This window comes from Balaenoptera acutorostrata, chromosome 11 (genome assembly GCF_949987535.1).
Source record: "Balaenoptera acutorostrata chromosome 11, mBalAcu1.1, whole genome shotgun sequence".
In the NCBI taxonomy this organism is placed as follows: Eukaryota; Metazoa; Chordata; class Mammalia; order Artiodactyla; family Balaenopteridae; genus Balaenoptera; species Balaenoptera acutorostrata.
Window position 1 is genome coordinate 4,896,711 of NC_080074.1, and position 16,402 is coordinate 4,913,112.

The 16,402-nt window shown below is 52.8% G+C and overlaps 1 protein-coding gene and 1 long non-coding RNA gene across 4 annotated transcripts in view; one reads left to right on the forward strand and one right to left on the reverse strand.

Moving 5' to 3' along the window:
* PHF21B (PHD finger protein 21B) overlaps positions 1-16,402 on the forward strand; it is a 99,921-nt gene that overhangs the window by 75,432 nt on the left and 8,087 nt on the right. For 2 of the 3 annotated variants that reach the window (XM_007189180.2, XM_057557631.1), the window contains exons 4-7: positions 1,349-1,699; positions 4,034-4,174; positions 12,201-12,252; positions 14,619-14,695. In XM_007189180.2, coding sequence (XP_007189242.2) covers positions 1,349-1,699; positions 4,034-4,174; positions 12,201-12,252; positions 14,619-14,695 — 621 coding nt within the window. The remainder of the gene's footprint in view (positions 1-1,348; positions 1,700-4,033; positions 4,175-12,200; positions 12,253-14,618; positions 14,696-16,402) is intronic. The other variant, XM_007189181.2, reaches the window with a different exon arrangement.
* LOC130709300 (uncharacterized) lies at positions 8,157-15,043 on the reverse strand. The gene is made up of 3 exons (XR_009009813.1): positions 14,813-15,043; positions 13,435-13,829; positions 8,157-12,113 (listed from the first exon to the last, which is right to left on the reverse strand). It is a non-coding gene; the product is annotated as an uncharacterized LOC130709300 (long non-coding RNA).

The following is a 16,402-nucleotide window of genomic DNA, read 5'->3' on the forward strand; positions in this document are numbered from 1 at the left end:
CCACTGCGCCACCAGGGAAGTCCTAATGGAGATTTTTGAATATGGGTCACAGTCAAAAAAGTGTTAGAAACTCTGGACAAAAGGGTATATTTCAGGAGATGGCGCAGACGCCAGGCCATGGGCCTGGGTTCCAGCCGGGGTCCCCCACTGGGCTCTGCACTTTGGGCAAGTCATCTGGGCTGCGTCTCCTCGTCTGCAGAGAGGTTGGTGCCAGTGCCTCCCTGGCGGCCGTGAGGACTGAATCGGGGCTCAAAGCCTTTGTAGCTGGGCCTGGTCTGGAGCAGAAGCCTGCTGGGTACCGCCCAGTACGCAGCTTTGCGGGACACCTGCTGCTGAGCTGCGAGGGGCTGCCAGCTGCACAGGCGACAACGGCTCCTGCCTGTCCTGGGGCTGCAGGCCTGGGCAGATGCCCCCAGCTCGAGGACAGTGAGGGGCGGCTGCCCTGGGCCCTCTTGTCCTTGTGGCAGCCTCGCTGAAGGCCCACCTGTGCTGAATTAGACAGGATCCTGTCCCCAAGAGGCTCAGATTCCAGGAGGGGGACAGACAAGGAATCAGATGATTTGAACCCAGAGTGATCGGCCTGAGTCAGAAGGATTCGCAGGGGCTATGGGAGCCTTGAGGAGGCTCATAGCCTGCCTGGGGGTCCGGGAGGGCTTCCTGGAGGAGATGGTGCTAGAAGCAGGGCTCCGAGGGTAGGACGTCTTGGTAGTCCAGGGTGGAGGCAGGCCTCGGGGGCGAGCACCCCAGAAGGATCCTGGAGCGTGAGGACACGGGGGTGAGAAGAGGAGGCAGGTGGCGGTGGGGAGACGGGAACCGCAGGCCTGGCGGCACTGGAAGGGGACGTGGGAGCAGGCATAGCACTGGAGACGTCAACAGGGGCCTTCTGGGGGCCTTGGATATTGAGTAATGGAGTTGAGCTTTGCCTGTCAGTGACTTGATGGCCATGGGGAGCTACGGAAGGCTTTTGAGCAAGGAAGGGTCAGGACTGGGGCTCCAAGGAAAGGCTTCTGCTCAAGGTCAGTGCTGTTTTCCTAGGAGTTTTCACTCCCACGTACACCCCTCAACTGTAAAAGTCCAAGGGCCACCTCTCCCTCTGCCCCAATATATGCACGTGCGCACACACACACACACACACAGGCACACACCCGCGACCAGAGCCCCCGGGCCAGTCAGTGCACGCCCAGGACCCGGGCAGCCTTGGCAGGTCCACGGTCTCTCTGCTGCCATCTCCTCACCTCTAACGTGGGAGTCCCTGACCAGGTCATGTCTGTGCCCCTGTCATCTGCCGTGGCTGTCATCACCCCATCTGTGTGTCTATCTGACCGTGCCACTGTCCCTCCCTCCCCAGGTTAGGCCAAAGACTCTGATTCCAGACAGCCTCCCCATCACCCCGGGCCGGGACCGGCCACCCAAGCAGCCCCCAGCCTTGCAGAAGGCCACCGTGGTCAGTATCAAGAACCCCAGCCCAGCCCTCCCCACTGCCAACAACACCGTGAGCCATGTGCCAACGCCCGGCAGCCAGCCCCGTGCCCTTCCCGAGCCTGCCACCGTCACCTCTCCTCTGAGCAGCGCCGGGGTGGCCTACGCCCTCATCTCCACCGCCCCCAGCAATGCCACCGCCATGGCCCCCAGCACCGCCGTGTCCGTGGTCAGCGACAGCGTCAAAGTCCAGCCCCTCCTCATCAGTGCCGACAACAAGGTGAGGGCGCCCGCGGGCAGGCTCCCCGAGGGGCCAGGTGAAGGGGGCCCGGGCAGAATGAATGACCGGATGGCAGAATGATTCGGTGGCCAAAGGAATGGATGGAGTGTGAACAGAGGACTGAATGAACAGCATGGGAATGAACAATAAGTGAATGAATCAGTGCGTGAATTGGGGGAGGGGGGCGTGTACAAATGAATGAATGAGTCAGTGGTAGAATGAATGCTGCGTGAATGAGGGTGTGGATGAATGAATGAATTGGCCTGGGAATAATGGGGTTACAAGGGAATGAATATGTGAGCAAAAGACTGTGTGGCTGAATGAATTAATACCAGTAGGAAAAGAATGATTGGTCGATGGATGAATTACTTCACCTGTTGGAAGTGTGGCCAAGTGGACAACTGGAAGGGTCTCTGCCGATGGAGGGAGATAGTCAAGGACTTTTGGGACCCTGGGTGCCTGAACGGAATATCTATGATTTGTTGCCAAGATTTAAAACTAAAACTAAGATCCTCTTCCTGTTCCCCTCTGAGCTCCTTGATGATTGTGTGAGGTGTTTGGGGCTGCATAGGAGGTGCCGTTTCCTCTCTTTGGCCTCTTTTCCTCTGTTTCCAATTCAGGGTCCACCAGGCTGCCCCTCTCTTGCTTATGGCCCGTGTCCCCTACTTCCCAGCCCGAGTGTCAGCCGCTTTCCTGCAGCCGTATGTTATTGCACTCAGTATATTTCTGGGTATGTTTTTGAGCTCTCCCACTCACGGACAGTATCCCCAAGGATTCTCCAAGCCTAAAGAGTTATCACCAGCCAGGGTCGGATGGCAAGTTCCAGTGAGGAAAAGTGCACCCCAGGATGGTACCTGGTCCAGAGGGGGTGCTTAGCAGACGTATGTTGGTTCAGTGTGCCTGTTTCACTGCAACCTCACTAGCATTCAGTGTTGTCATTTTTAAACATTTTTTGCTCATTTAGTTGATGCAAACAGATGCTGGTCGTTGAAAGTGGAATTCCTCTGGTTAGTATTGAACTTGAAGGTTTCCCTGTACTTTTCAAAAATGCTGTCTCCTTCCATGTGGCTCATCTGAGGATATTCTTTGCCCTTTTTTCTGCGTGGGATCTTACTGTTTTCTTCCCATGAATATAAAAAGGGAGCATTTTTTTCCATCCAGAGAATTCTGGGATTTCAAAATTATGATACAAAGAAGAACAAAGTCCTTTCCCTTAAGCCAGCAGAAAAATGGGATGCATTTTCTCTTCATGCATAAGAGCTTCAAATTCACAAGTCACAGAAAAAAAGAAAGAAGAAAAAACAAAGTCTGCTGCAAGTATCCAAGAAAAAAATTCACAAGTCACTATGTGTTCTTAGGAGGGAAAAACAGTTCGAGTCACTCCTGGTTGAGGCCAGACCCAGGGCTGCTCCTGGTAAATTCTTTTACCTAGATCCATGAAAAAGATAACGATTCTTTCCCAATTCAATGTCCAAAAAAATAAATAAGATAGATGATTCACAGGTGAAGGAGATTGTGGCCTAGGGAGAGGCCGGGCAGCAGAAGTCAATCTCAAACTTCTCAGCTCCAGGCACCTCACCCCAACCAATGAGACCTGAACCCCATGAGGACCGCTGGATCGGGTCTACTCTGCCTGATGCTGAGTGGGGTCTAGACTCCCCTCCCCCTCTCCATCCCCCCAGGATTGGCAGGGCCCCTCAGAGCGAGCAAAACGGGACCTCCTTCCTCCCATCTGCCCAAACCCCCAGGCCAGGTTTGAGCACCTCGGAGACAGTGGCCTGGGTCGGGGGGGAGGAAGGGGCAGGGTGGGAGTTGGGGGGGGGCAGGGCAGGCAACCAGACAGACCCGGGAAGGGTCCCAGCCCCTCTGCTCCCTAACCTGATGACCTCAGGCAGGGAGCACGTCTGAGCCCTCTCAGCCTCAGTTTCCCTGCATGTGAACTGGGGAGAAAGAAACCAACCTGCCTTGAGTTCTTGCCGCCTGAATCTTCACAGCCTGCCTGGAAGTAGGTATTGCGAAGGTGTTACTGATAAGGAAGCTGAGGCTCAGAGATGTGAAGTGACCTCCCCGAGGCCACACAGCTGGGAGACAGTAGCACAGGATTGGACCCAGGCCTTCTGGTTCCTAAATCAGGACCGTTTCTCATGCAGACTCTCCTTAGGGTGCAGGCACCCCGTGGACTGGAGAGGTGGGTGCAAGCCTCCTCGTTCCTCTGTGATCCCGCCATTCGAGGCCCCGTGCCCGTCTGGGGCAGACACTCCTGGCCCTGGGCCCTGTGGGCCTGCCCTCCCTGGGCCCTCCAGTTCCCCCCTCACCCCTCTGCCCCGTCTCCAGGTCATCATCATTCAGCCTCAAGTGCAGACGCAGCCCGAGAGCACGGCGGAGTCGCGGCCGCCCACAGAGGAGCCATCTCAGGGAGCTCAGGCCACCAAAAAGAAGAAGGAAGACCGGCCCCCGAGCCAGGAGAACCCCGAGGTGGGTGGCTGTGGTCTGGGGGCCGCTGTAGGACACGGCTGCCCAGGGAGTGGGGACGGGCCTCACTCCGACAAGCCCAGAGCACAGCCGCCCTGGGCAGAGTGGGAGCTCCAGGCAGCACTGGCCCAGTGAGCCGAGGTCTCAGCCGTTGTGTGTCCCGGATTTGCTGGCTGAGCGGCAGCGTGGGGCAGTGGGTAGCACCAATCGTAGACCAGACTGCCTGGATTTGCATCCCAGCGCAGCTGTGGCGGGGTGCGCGGGTGTGGGGAGCAGATCGCGTCGGTTTCCTCATCTGTGAGGATGGCACGGGCGAGTCTGCCTTCCTGGCGATGTTTTTGGGAGGATCCCATGAGTCAGTGTCTGCCGAGGCCCCAGAACAGTGCCTGGGCACTGCTGGCTGTTACCTACCACCCCAAGCCCCCGCTGTCCCCACCCGTCCCCCTGTCCTCAGGACCCTCCGTCCAGGGGACAGCGCTGCTCTTGGCACGTGTGGCCCTAAAGCAGCCCTGCTCCTCCCTCCACCCCACTGTTCACTGAATGTCTGAAGGTGGCACAGCAGGACCCTGAAGGCCTTAAATGTCAGCTCTTTGTGGAATTTTTGGTTACAGCAAGCGACGTCCTTGTGTTCCTGCTTGCATCCTCAGCCATCCTGGGCCAAAATCACCACCCCCTGGGCCTTTCTCCATGTGACTGCCCCTGTCTGGCCCCCATTTCTCTCCCTATTGACTGGTTATCTTACAAGATTCCCTTCAGAAACCATCTCCTCCAGGCAGCCTTCCCTGACCACCCATCCCCAGCAGGCAGAAGAGATCCCTCTGGGCTCCTCCAGTTCCTTCTGATTCTTTTTATCAAAGTGCTGTCATCCAAAGAAGTCATTCATCCATTCATTTATTTGTCAATCATGTCTTAGCCTTTGCTGCAGGCCAGGCTCTGGGCTGAGGATAGGGACACTGAGATGGGGCAGATGTAGTTCGTCCTGGCTCCAGGGAAACTCACTCCTACTGGCAGACACAGGCACGGCCACTAGGACTTGAACTTGGGTTAAAAAAATGTCAGGTGTCATCAGAGAGTTACAGATTCTGAGCTGTGGGAGATCCAGGGAGAGGGAGAGAGCCGTGTTTCCATCTGGAGGGACTGCGGAAGGCCTTGCAGGGGAGGGGGCACAATCGAAGGGACTAGGGGAACAGGTAGGGTTTCAGTAAAAGAGCCAAGAGGCAGGGGGAGGGCACTGCCCGGGCAGAGGGGAAAGGACTCAGCACTCCCAGGAAAGTCAGCTGGTCTGTTTGGACCGTGGGTAGCATGTGTGTGTGAGAATTTCTAGACATGGGGTTAAAGATAGACATCGGAGCCCAATCCTGGAAGACCCGACGCATGCTGCCGAGGTGGAACTTGATTCCTTGGGTAGTGGGGAGCCATGGAATATCTTTGAGCAGGAGAGGGACTTGGCTATTGTCCTTTGACGTGTCTAGAAAGCCTGCTGGGAATTCATAGAGTCTACCACTCACCGAGGCTGAGATGGAGCCAGTTTCCTCTGTGGCCTCAGGCCCAGTTTTGTCTCAAGAGAGACAATCCGTTCCATTCGGTGGCAGTGTATGAGCACCTACCGTGAGCGGCGTGAGGCCTGGGGCCAGCTCGCAGCTCAGGCTCCCATGAGCACACTTCTGTCCTCCCATGGGGTTTGCTGCACCCTTAATTTTTGGGAAGGTTTTCTGGGTAGATTCTCTTTGTTCTTTCAAAGTATATCTTAGTCAATTATTGTGCATTTATACAATTAGTATAATTACATCTAATTACATAATTAGTGTAAATACGTGTAATGACTTAAATAGAACTTGCAATTACAACATGTCCTGGTGTAAAAATCCTTATTAAAGTTGCTTTCAGAAGAGGGCTGGGAGCAGTCGTGCTGCACAGACGCGGGTTTCGTGGTGGCCTTTGAACCTATTCGTGAAGAATCTAAGTCAGGAGCGCTTGAGGCCAGAGCAGCAGCTGCCCCAGAAACTTCACCAGCTGAGCCAGACGCGGGCTCAGGGGTCCTGGGGTGGGGCGTGGATTTGGGGTCAAGAGACACTGACGGTTGTTTGTAAGGCTCAGCTCTACGGTGGCTTCTGGGGTAGCGGCTGTCGAGGTCCCAGTGTCCATACACCCCACATGCCCAGCACCTCTGAGCCCACAGGCGCCTGTGAGATGAGATGAGATGACAGTGCCCACCCAAGGCATCGAAGGGACCCGTGTGGTGAGCCCACCTCTCTGCCGAGTGAGCCTTCATAGCTAACCGTGCTTCCTCCCCTTCTCTCCCGCATCCTCCCAGCAGCTCTGCGAAGTAGGTGGGGCAGGAATTACAGTGTTCATTGTACAGACAAGGAGGCAGACTGAGAGAGGCTAGCATGTCCGCCACTCAACCCAGACAGAATCGGGGCTCCAGGCTTCTGCCCCAGGCCCCATCAGCTCTTTCCTGTTCCAAGTCCTCTGCCTTCTTTAGGACAGAGCCTGGCCTTTTCTGTGCTACTCATTATCCTGGCCTCAGGCAGCATCTGTCCAAGCTGGTCACCCTCAGATTAGCATGTCTGGAATGACAGCCAGAGCAGGAGTTCCAGCCCTGTTCCAGCCCTGCCACACGCCAGCCCCGGCCGCCTGTCTGGGCAAGACCCGTGCACACAGATGCTCCCTCCTTCCACACCATCCCTGCTGCCACAGCCCCGGTTCCTGCCCTGGCCCTGCCCAGGCTCCCAACCCCTAGATGGGTTCTTCCCTGCAGCTAGAAGGATCTTTCGGCAATTCAGAAACAACCAAGTCACCCCTCTTCTTTTTAAAAAAATTCTTCCATTTAGAATTTATTGAGATGTAATTGGCATATTACATGGTATAAGTTTAAGGTGTGCAACATAATGATTTGATATATGTGTATATTGCAAAATGATCACCAGGGTGATTGTAGTTAACACATCCATCACCTCACATGGTTATTTATTTTTTGTGTGATGAGCACTTTTAAAATCTACTCTCCTAGCAGCTTTCAAATTTACAAGACAGTATTGTTAACTCCAGTCCAATGCTGGACAGTACTTATTTATCATATAACTGGAAATCTGTAGCTTTTGACTACCTTCACCCATTTCCCCCAAGCTCCACCCCCTGCCACTGGCAACCACCAATTTGTTCTCTGTTGCTAAGAGTTCATTTTTTAAAGATTCCATGTATAAGTGAAATCATAGAGCATTTGTGTTTCTCTGTTTGCCTTATTTCTTTCAGCATAATGCCTTCAAGTTTCATCCATATCATCAAAAATGGCAGGGTCTCCTCAATTTTGTATTGGTCACCCCCCTTCTTGAAACCCATCAGAGCACAGCCCCCATTGGGATGGCTTTGAGTTCTCGCTTGGACCATACCTCTTTGCTGCAAACCCTCAGCAACAACAGATAGCATGCAGGAAGAGCCAGTGGTAAAGATATAGCTGTGCATCACTGTGTCCCAGAAACACAGGCAGTGAGCACGACGGATGCTCCAGACTGTGGCCCCCAGGTTCAGAATCAGATGAGGGTGACCAGGCAGCTCCCAAGGGGCAGTGGGTCCCCAAAATTCTTCTGGCAAGAGAGGAGCAGAACCAGGCTTCCCTGCTAGTCCAGGAGCCAGCCTGATCCTGGGGCCACCCCTGGGCTGGGCAAGGCCAGGGTGACTGCAAACTTGTTATAAGATGAAGGTAAGCAGTAGGGAGAGAAAATGAAACATAAAACAGAGAAGAAAAGAAGCAGTGCCCAAGGTGAGTCTGTAGACAGAATTGTAAAACACATGATGCAATCTAATGCTAAGAAGGACAATCAATAAAATCAACTTTTGGAACATGAATTTATTCAAGGTAAAGCTAATTTTGTGGCGTATTCATAGCAATGACTTTTAAATATGTTTAGGATACTCAAAGAAGTTAAAGATAAAGGAATAACATCCACTTGAAATAAATAAGGAATAATGAAGCAAAAAAATCATGAAAATAAAACATCAGACGGTTACAAAAATTATTTGAAAATCTGGTAATGAAAAACATGGTGATTGAAATAAAAAAAAATTACTAGACAGGATGAACAGAGGTTATTAGTGCTTTGGAATATGGCACCACAGAGATACAAAGAAGCATAGAAAATTATGTAATTTTATATATATATAAAATTATATATATATATGTATAAATTATGTATTCATATATATATGAAGCAGCAGAACTGAGTGGTGTGGGCGGGGCCTTGCTGAAGGCCAGGGAGCTGCAGGTTGCAGAAAGAGTCAGCCATACTGAGGATCACAAGTCTGTATTCAAGTGCAAAAGGACAGGCAGTGTCTATGAGCTGCACTTAGGGTAGACAGGGCTGGGACCACACAAAGGAATATGGAAAGAGAACCTCCGTAAGGCCTCCAGGAGCAGAGGAGATGCCACAGACCCTCCTTGACCTTGTTGGGCAGCAAGGAGGCGTGATAAAACAGAATCCCACTGAGGCACCGTATTGGAAGAGTGAAGTCAGTACAAAGCCACCGTAAGGAGAAATATGAGAAAGAGAAGCGATGTTTACCATAAATAAAAAATACTACCCCCAAAGTCCAGTATTCTACTATGAATTAAAAGAAAGAAATGAATACAATAATCACTACTAAGAAGGAAACTGCAGTGCTGAAAGACAAGGACTGAAGGAAAAGATGGCTAAATGGCTGAAGTACTAGAGAGAGGGAAACGTGAGCTGAAAAATTTCAGGAAAAAATAGTAAGACCATCACATAAATACATAACTGGAGGAGCACAGGGCACCATAGACACAGCAGAAGACACAGTAAGACCTAGGAGGCAGGAGTGAGAGAAGGATACAAAACAAAAAAGAAAGAATGGATTTTTAAATATTAGGAAGTGGTACCTAGAGAAGACAAGCAAAGAAGATACAACAGGTGGATAATTGGAGGCTTTAAAGAAGAAAAGCGAGATGACGGGGCAGAAGAGCTACAGTAAAACTTGCCCACGGTTCCCTGCGATATGAATTTGGCTATAATGTGGTAGGCAGTTTGCTTCTGTTATGTCAGTGATGGTGGGCTGAAGTTATCTTCTGCGAAGGAAGGGCTGGAGGGAAGAGAAGGCTGAGTGGGGAACCAGGAGGCAGAGCATGGGCTCCACTGGTATTGGCCCAGCCCAGTCTTCCCAGTTCAGGCCAGTGAAGGGGGTGCCAGGACTGGCAGATTCCTAGAGGCCACTGTCCATTCAGCCACAGGACCCTAGAAGTGACATTGAAACCAGGTGGAACCAAACTGCAGCCTGTGCTGGCATCAATTGGCTGAAGCTCGCTGGACCTCAGAATCCCTGTTTGAGCAGCTCTGTGGCCACCTCAGTCATTTTTAGTAGTCTTGTGTTGACGTGAGCACACGTCTTACAGGATTGAATCTGATGGGCCTGACTTTTCATGGCGTGGTGATGCTTCACTGTTTTTAAAAGATAATTCAAGGGACTTCCCTGGTGGCACAGTGGTTAAGAATCCGCCTGCCAATGCAGGGGACACGGGTTTGATCCCTGGTCCGGGAAGATCCCACGTGCCGTGGAGCAACTAAGCCCGTGCGCCACAACTACCGAGCCTGCGCTCTAGAGCCCGTGAGCCACAACTACTGAGCCCGTGTGCTGCAACTACTGAAGCCCACGCACCTAGAGTCCGTGCTCCACAACAAGAGAAGCCACCGCAATGAGAAGCCCGCGCACCGCAACGAAGAGTAGCCCCTGCTCGCTGCAACTAGAGAAAGCCCGCGTGCAGCAACCAAGACCCAAAGCAGCCCAAAAATTAATAATAATAATTTAAAATTTTTTTAATTTAAAAAAAGGTAATTCAAGAAAATTTATTGAAATAAAAGGAGACTTTAATTTCTATACTGCAAGGACACACTAGGTACCAGGGGAAGTTGACGTGTGTGCTGGGTTAACATTGGGTCACAGCCCAGTAAAGTCACTGACTTTTAATGGAAACAAAAGGATCCGTAGGCATCCAGGCAAAAGCAATCAAGTTGCTTTAGAGGGAGAACAACTGGGCCGGCTTCTAACTTTTCCACAGCAACATTCAGTCCAGAACACAGGAGAGCGGGAAGGGAGAAGGGGACCCAAGGATCTTATGTGCAACCAAGATGTCCTTCACGTTGAAAGGCCACAGACTAAAGGTTTTAAATCTGCCAGGAACTCAGGAAATGTTGTTCCCATGAGCCGTTCGTGAGAAACTACTAGAAACTCAACCCCCATCAACCACGAGACGCTTGGGAAAGCTTGGCACCAACGCTGGTTGAGCGTCGTGCATATTTAACTACAGAGTAAAACAAACAGGGTAAGCGTGCTGGAACAGAATGTAAATATTACATGTATAAGATGACACATAAATATTAATGTGTAAGATTCACCTAAGTGAACAGAGAGCGAGGGAGAGAAGGTAGAGAGGAGGAATAAGCTCTCAGACTGTCACGTTTGTAGAGTTGGAACTGTCAGTGGATCGAAGAATATGATTTAAAGCTGACAAATTGAGGCAAACTATTTTTAACAGCTTTGAAGTAAAAACTGGAAAGAAGGAGTAAACAGTCGCTATTTGAGATGCTGTAGAAAACCCAGGAGAATCTCAATGGAAAAACTGCTGCAGACAATAAGAGAATTCAGCATGGCGGCGGGTGTGTTATTAACTTACAAACGTCAGTAGTCTTTAGAGAAACACATAGCAACCTGTTAGAAGCTTTCTAGACAACTGCATTTGCGATTGCAACAGAAGGATGAATTGCCAAGGAATAAACGTGATAATCAATACCTGTTTGAGGAAAAGTTTGAAACTCCTGAAGACAAAGAAAGAACAGAAACACCTTGTGGTTTTGGAGAGGAAAATTTAATATTAGGCTGTCCTTATGTCCTAAGTTAAGTTATAATTTTAGCATCATCCCAGGAAATACACCAACTGATTCCCTCATTCTCAGAACTACCAAAGATGGTTTCTGAATTTCACGTGAAAAAATAAACAAGAAGAACCGAAGAAGCTCAGAACAGGAAAAAACAGGGACGGGATTCTAATGCTATCAGATTACTGTAAAGCCTTGATAACTAAAAGTGAGGTGGTAGCTCATGAATAGATGGGAAGATTTAAGGAACGGAATAGAAGGCCGTGTGTGTGTGTGTGTGTGTGTGTGTGTGTGTGTGTTTGTATGATAATCTAGGTATGATTCACTCCTCAAATCAGTGAAAAGCAGAGAGATGGAATTTTCAATCAATGGTATTGGAACAAACGAGTGGCCACATGGAATAAAATGAATCCATATACACCGTATACAACAGGATGAATGCCAAACAGATCAAAAATTTAACTGGAAAAAGTGAAACTCTAGGTACTAAGATAAAACATAAGCAACTTGCTCTCTAAACTCAGAGTCTCTAGCTAAGATGCAAAAATCCAGACACTACAAAAGAAAATATTGATAAATTCTACATACAATTTTTTAAAAGTCTATATGGCCAAAACAAAAAGCACCAGTGGGACCTAATCCCTACCTCCCTAGATGTGAGCCGTGCGTAGTGACCTCTTCCCAAAGAGGACAGCGTAGACGGGGGTGGGGTAAAGAGGGACTTTGCAGAGCAGACGCCTGACAGCCACACCTCAGCCAGGTGATCAAGGTCAACGTCACAGTGATCAGCCACGCTGACGGCACGTGCAACGCACCGAGGGGATGGGATGAGGGCCCTTCACCTCTGTGGTCTCCCTGCAAAACCCAAGACCCCAGTCTAATCCTGAGAAAAACATCAGGCAAATCCCAGACAAGGGTCTGCCTACAAAATTCCTGGTCAGTCCTCCTCAAACGGCCAAGGTCATCCAGAACAAGGACAGTCTGAGAAACCGTCACAGCCCAGAAGAGCTAAGGAGACAGGATGATTGATGTCATACGGGGTCCTGGGTGGTGTCCTGGGACAGAGAAAGGGCATTAAATGAAAACTAAGGAAACCCAAAATAGAAAAGCCGCATTAACCCTTCTCCGTTTCCTTCCCTCAGAAAATCGCCTTCATGGTAGCGCTGGGCCTGGTGACGACGGAGCATCTGGAAGGTGAGGGCCCTTGTGGCGGAGCTGGGCCTGGTCTGCGGGATGGGGGCAGGGGTGTGCTGAATTGGCATCAGACAGAAGCGGTGGGTCTTGGATTCCCGGTCAGATGGCAGCGCCCGGGTGTTACCCACCTTCTGTGCGGTTGGTGCCAAGTGCCAGGTGGTAACCACAAAGACCAAGGCGCCTGCCTGCTCTCCCAGCTTGTGACTGTGCACAAAACCCACTGTGTCTATTGGAGGGAGCTTGTGGGTTCCCTGCCCCCAAGTTGGAGGCAGCACAGTGAAGTGATAAGAGCAGGGTGCCCAGCTCGGCCGTTACTAACTACTCAGGCTTGGGCAAGTCACCCAGCTCCTCTGGGCCTCAGTTTCTCTGTCTGTGAAATGGGATAATAACCCACCCTTCCTCCTGGGATTGTTGTAAAGAACCAAGAGGAGTGCCCAGCACCACCTCCCCTGCTGTCGAACTGGTCCATGGGCTCTGTCTGCCCCCAAACCCATCGGTGGAAATCAGAACATTATTTGAGCAGACAGGTCAGCGTAATACTACAGGTGCTGTTTGACTTCACCGATAAGAGCAATCACAAATGAGCTCTGTGCATCGTCATAGACTCTAAGGGCCTGGAAAGCATGGAAACCAACCTTCTGGTTGCACTCGTGGGGAAGCTGAGGCCAGAGAGGTTGATTCTCTTGCTCAAGGTCCCACAGCCAGTCAGTATCAGGCCCAGGCTGGAATCCAGGTCTCCCGACTCCCAGCTCAGGGTGTTTTCCACGATTCTGACCTCACCGCTAAAGATATTTTATGAAGTGGAAACATCCCTACACCCCAAGTACATCTGGATTTGGGAAGGAAAACTAACTTGCTTTTCCTCCTTAAAATCGAGGAAAGGAAGGGAATGAACTGAATCCCCCAGTGCCCGAGGCACTTACAGGCTTTAATCTCGGGTGGAGGTTCTCTCCATCACAGCAGGTGAGTGACTGAAGCCCGGGGAAGGGAAGGGACCTGGAGACCCCACGCAGCTCACAGCTGAGTCAGACGTGCCCAGGAGGTGGGTCCAGGCCTTTCCACGGCCGCCTCCCTTTGCATTCCCTGGGTCTGACTCGCTCTCTGACGGCAGCTGGGGTGGAGATGTGGGTGGAGAGGGACAAGGGTGTGGCCCAGCCACCCAGACCCCCAGGCTCCACTCACCTGGCCCCAGTGGGCAAGTCTCATCTGAGCAGCCCCTGCTCGTGGCCCCCTTCCTTCTGCTGTGCAGGGCTGGAAGGGGTTCTCTGAGCCTTCCATCTGAATGTCTGAATACGCCTGCTTGAACTTGAGTGTAAGGAATCCAGCTGTGCTTGGCGGCCTTTGAGAGCTATTTGTGCCCTGCCTTCGGGGCCATGGAGGCAGCCTGGGGCAGTGGGACTGGTCTGCACATGCATGCCAGAAGTCCCGTGTTCAGGTCCTGGCCGTGCTGCTTACGGCTGGGTGACCTTGGGCAGGCTCCTTCCCCACTCTGACCCTCAGTCTCTTCATCTACAACGTGAGGAAGACCACATCTTCAGACTTCGCAGGGGTGTCGTGGCGACTGAGATAAAAGCACTCTGCGAATACATTTGGGAATGTTATGATTTTTCTAAATCATCCTCATTGTGAAAACACTCCTCCCTCTCGCCCATGATACCCTAAATACTTATTTATTTGGACCCTATCTTTTCCCAAAGAGGGTCTGAGGTGCCTTACAGGAAACACACGAATAATACTGAGGCAGTTTCAAAGAAGAAATCAGGTCCAAGAGACAGAGATGCGGAAATAATGTCAAAACAGCTACACACAGAGAGACAGGGCCCACCTGGCAGTCAAAGCAAAAGGAAGAAAATGAAATTGAGGAGGGGGAGAGAAAACCCAGTTCTCGAGCTGCATGAGGCCCACCACGCCGGGCCCCATCAGGAGGACTCGTGCCTGGCGTCCCGGGGGGTCAGGCTGCCGAACAGAGGCTGCACCTGCCCTTTCCAGGAGCCCGGAGTCCCCCCTGCAGCTCAGCCAGGCCAGCGTCTGACCAACGGGCATCTGCTGTCCCCAGGGTCCCATGAGAGACACATCCCCGGGCCGGATGATGGCACATGGGGCCTCGCTGAGAGCAGGGGCCTGGATTCTGGGAACCTCCCAGCCTCCCACCAGTCAGGCCCTCAGCCTGGGGCCAGCAGGTCTGCCCTGCCTCAGAGTGAGCGATTCCGGGGGCACCCACCCGCCCGGGGCCGCTCTGGGGCGCGGATGCTGGGCAGAGAGGCTGCAGGGCAGGAAGGGATGGTGGCGCCCGGGGTTTGCAGAGGAGGCATCCAGGGTCCTGGGGCAGGAAGATGCCAGTAACTGCTGCATATGTGCCTTTCCAGAAATCCAGAGCAAGCGCCAGGAGCGGAAGAGAAGAAGCACAGCGAACCCCGCCTACAGCGGCCTCCTGGAGACAGAGGTGAGGGACCCGCTGTCTCCACACCAGGGAAGGGGGAGGCTCTCCTGGGCTGGCCTCCCTCACCTGCCCCTCCAGGGATTAGAGTTCAGGGAGTGCCGTCAATAATTCTTTCTTTACCTCCTGGGCTCAGAATCAGTTGAGAGACAGTTGCAGAGGACCGGGATGTCAGTGGGGCTCCTCACCTAGGCTGCCCTGGGGGGTGTGGTTGGGATGCCGGTCGCAGCCGGCTGATTCTTCACCCTGATTATCCGGCATAAGGTCTGGTCGCAGGCAGTGCTGGCCGCCTGGGCCTCCCGGGACCACTCAGGCCCAACTGCGGAGCCCGGCCGGCTCTGCCAAGCTAATGACTTGGAGAGCCGAGAATGTGAGGCCACAGAGAGAAAGGCCCGGAAGGGGCTGGGCTGAGTGAGGGTGGTTCCTTGTCTCCCCCGGGGAGGAGTGGAGTGGGAGGAGGGAAGGGAGCGGCCGTGACTCCAGTTGACTTCCCTCCGCGTGGAGGCACGAGGCCAGGAACAAGAGACATGGCCAGGCATGCCCAGCTTTCCTTCCTCCCGACGCACTGAGCCCAGCTCCCCTTCACACGGCGGTACCCCAGCTCCAAGACTGCTTCCTCATGGTGGGCAGCGTGCACTTTCCCCGGATAGCCGAAACTGGTAAAATAGGGCATTAAAGTGAACTCCAAGGCAGGGAATTCCCTCCCAGTCCAAATCCCGTCCAGACTGCCCGCCCGGGGCCCGCTGCGGCCCTATAAGGAGATGGTGAGAGTAACCAAACACCAGCCAGTGATGTAGTGTCAGGACTTAAGGATGCCTTCCAGGGAGCACCTTGGCCCCCTCCCATCAGCACATTCCCAGGGAGGAACTGAATCCAGAATGAGATCTTCTTGCCCTTGCAAATTAAAGTCCAAAATTCTAGGCTAAAATCCAGATGTCATCTCCCAGAAGCCGGCTCTGCAGACGCTGCCAGCAGCCTTTCCCAGATGCTCTGGGCTTTCCTAGGAAAAACTCCCTGGAATCTTCCCCTAGAACAGAAGCCATTGCCTGAAGGCCCCAAAGTCGGGCAGCCCCCTGACGTGGAGCCGTGTCTGCAGAGGCCAGGGCCTGGCATGTTCCAGAGGCCAGCAAGACTCTGCAGGGCCCGGAGGAGGGTCACCGAAATGCCGTGCTCGCTTCCCCTGGGGCGTTCATCAGCCTGGGCCAGTGGTCCCAAATCTATGGCTCACAGACTGGCCCTCGCTGGGAGGGAGGCTCCCGTGGGTGGCCCCGTGGGGAGAGCCCACCTGTGTCTGCGTCGCCTAGCTCCCCGGCCCGCCCGCCTGTCCTTGCTTGTACCGTCCCCCGACGCCTGCTCGGAGAACACACGTGTTAAACCCGCTCGCTTCCTCGCCAATTTTTTGAGCAAGCCGTGTCCTGAGACATGGCCCCAAGCGCTGGGCCCCGTTTGTGAGAGTCACGGAGCCGTTTCTGCATCCCCACCCAGGGACACGGTGTGTCCTCCGTACAGTACGGGCGCTGTCCCCTTGGTTGTGTTCACTGATGGAAGCATCCGCTGCTCTGTGGGCATGGCCGTGACCTCTTCTCCGAAGCCTGTGGCCACGGCCAGAGGTGACCTGATTAGCGAATCAAGAGCCGACGCAAAGCCCTGTGACCTTGAGCCCTGGACACAGCCCAGGAGCAGCGCTTCCGTGGGTCCCTCCCTTGGCCCTGA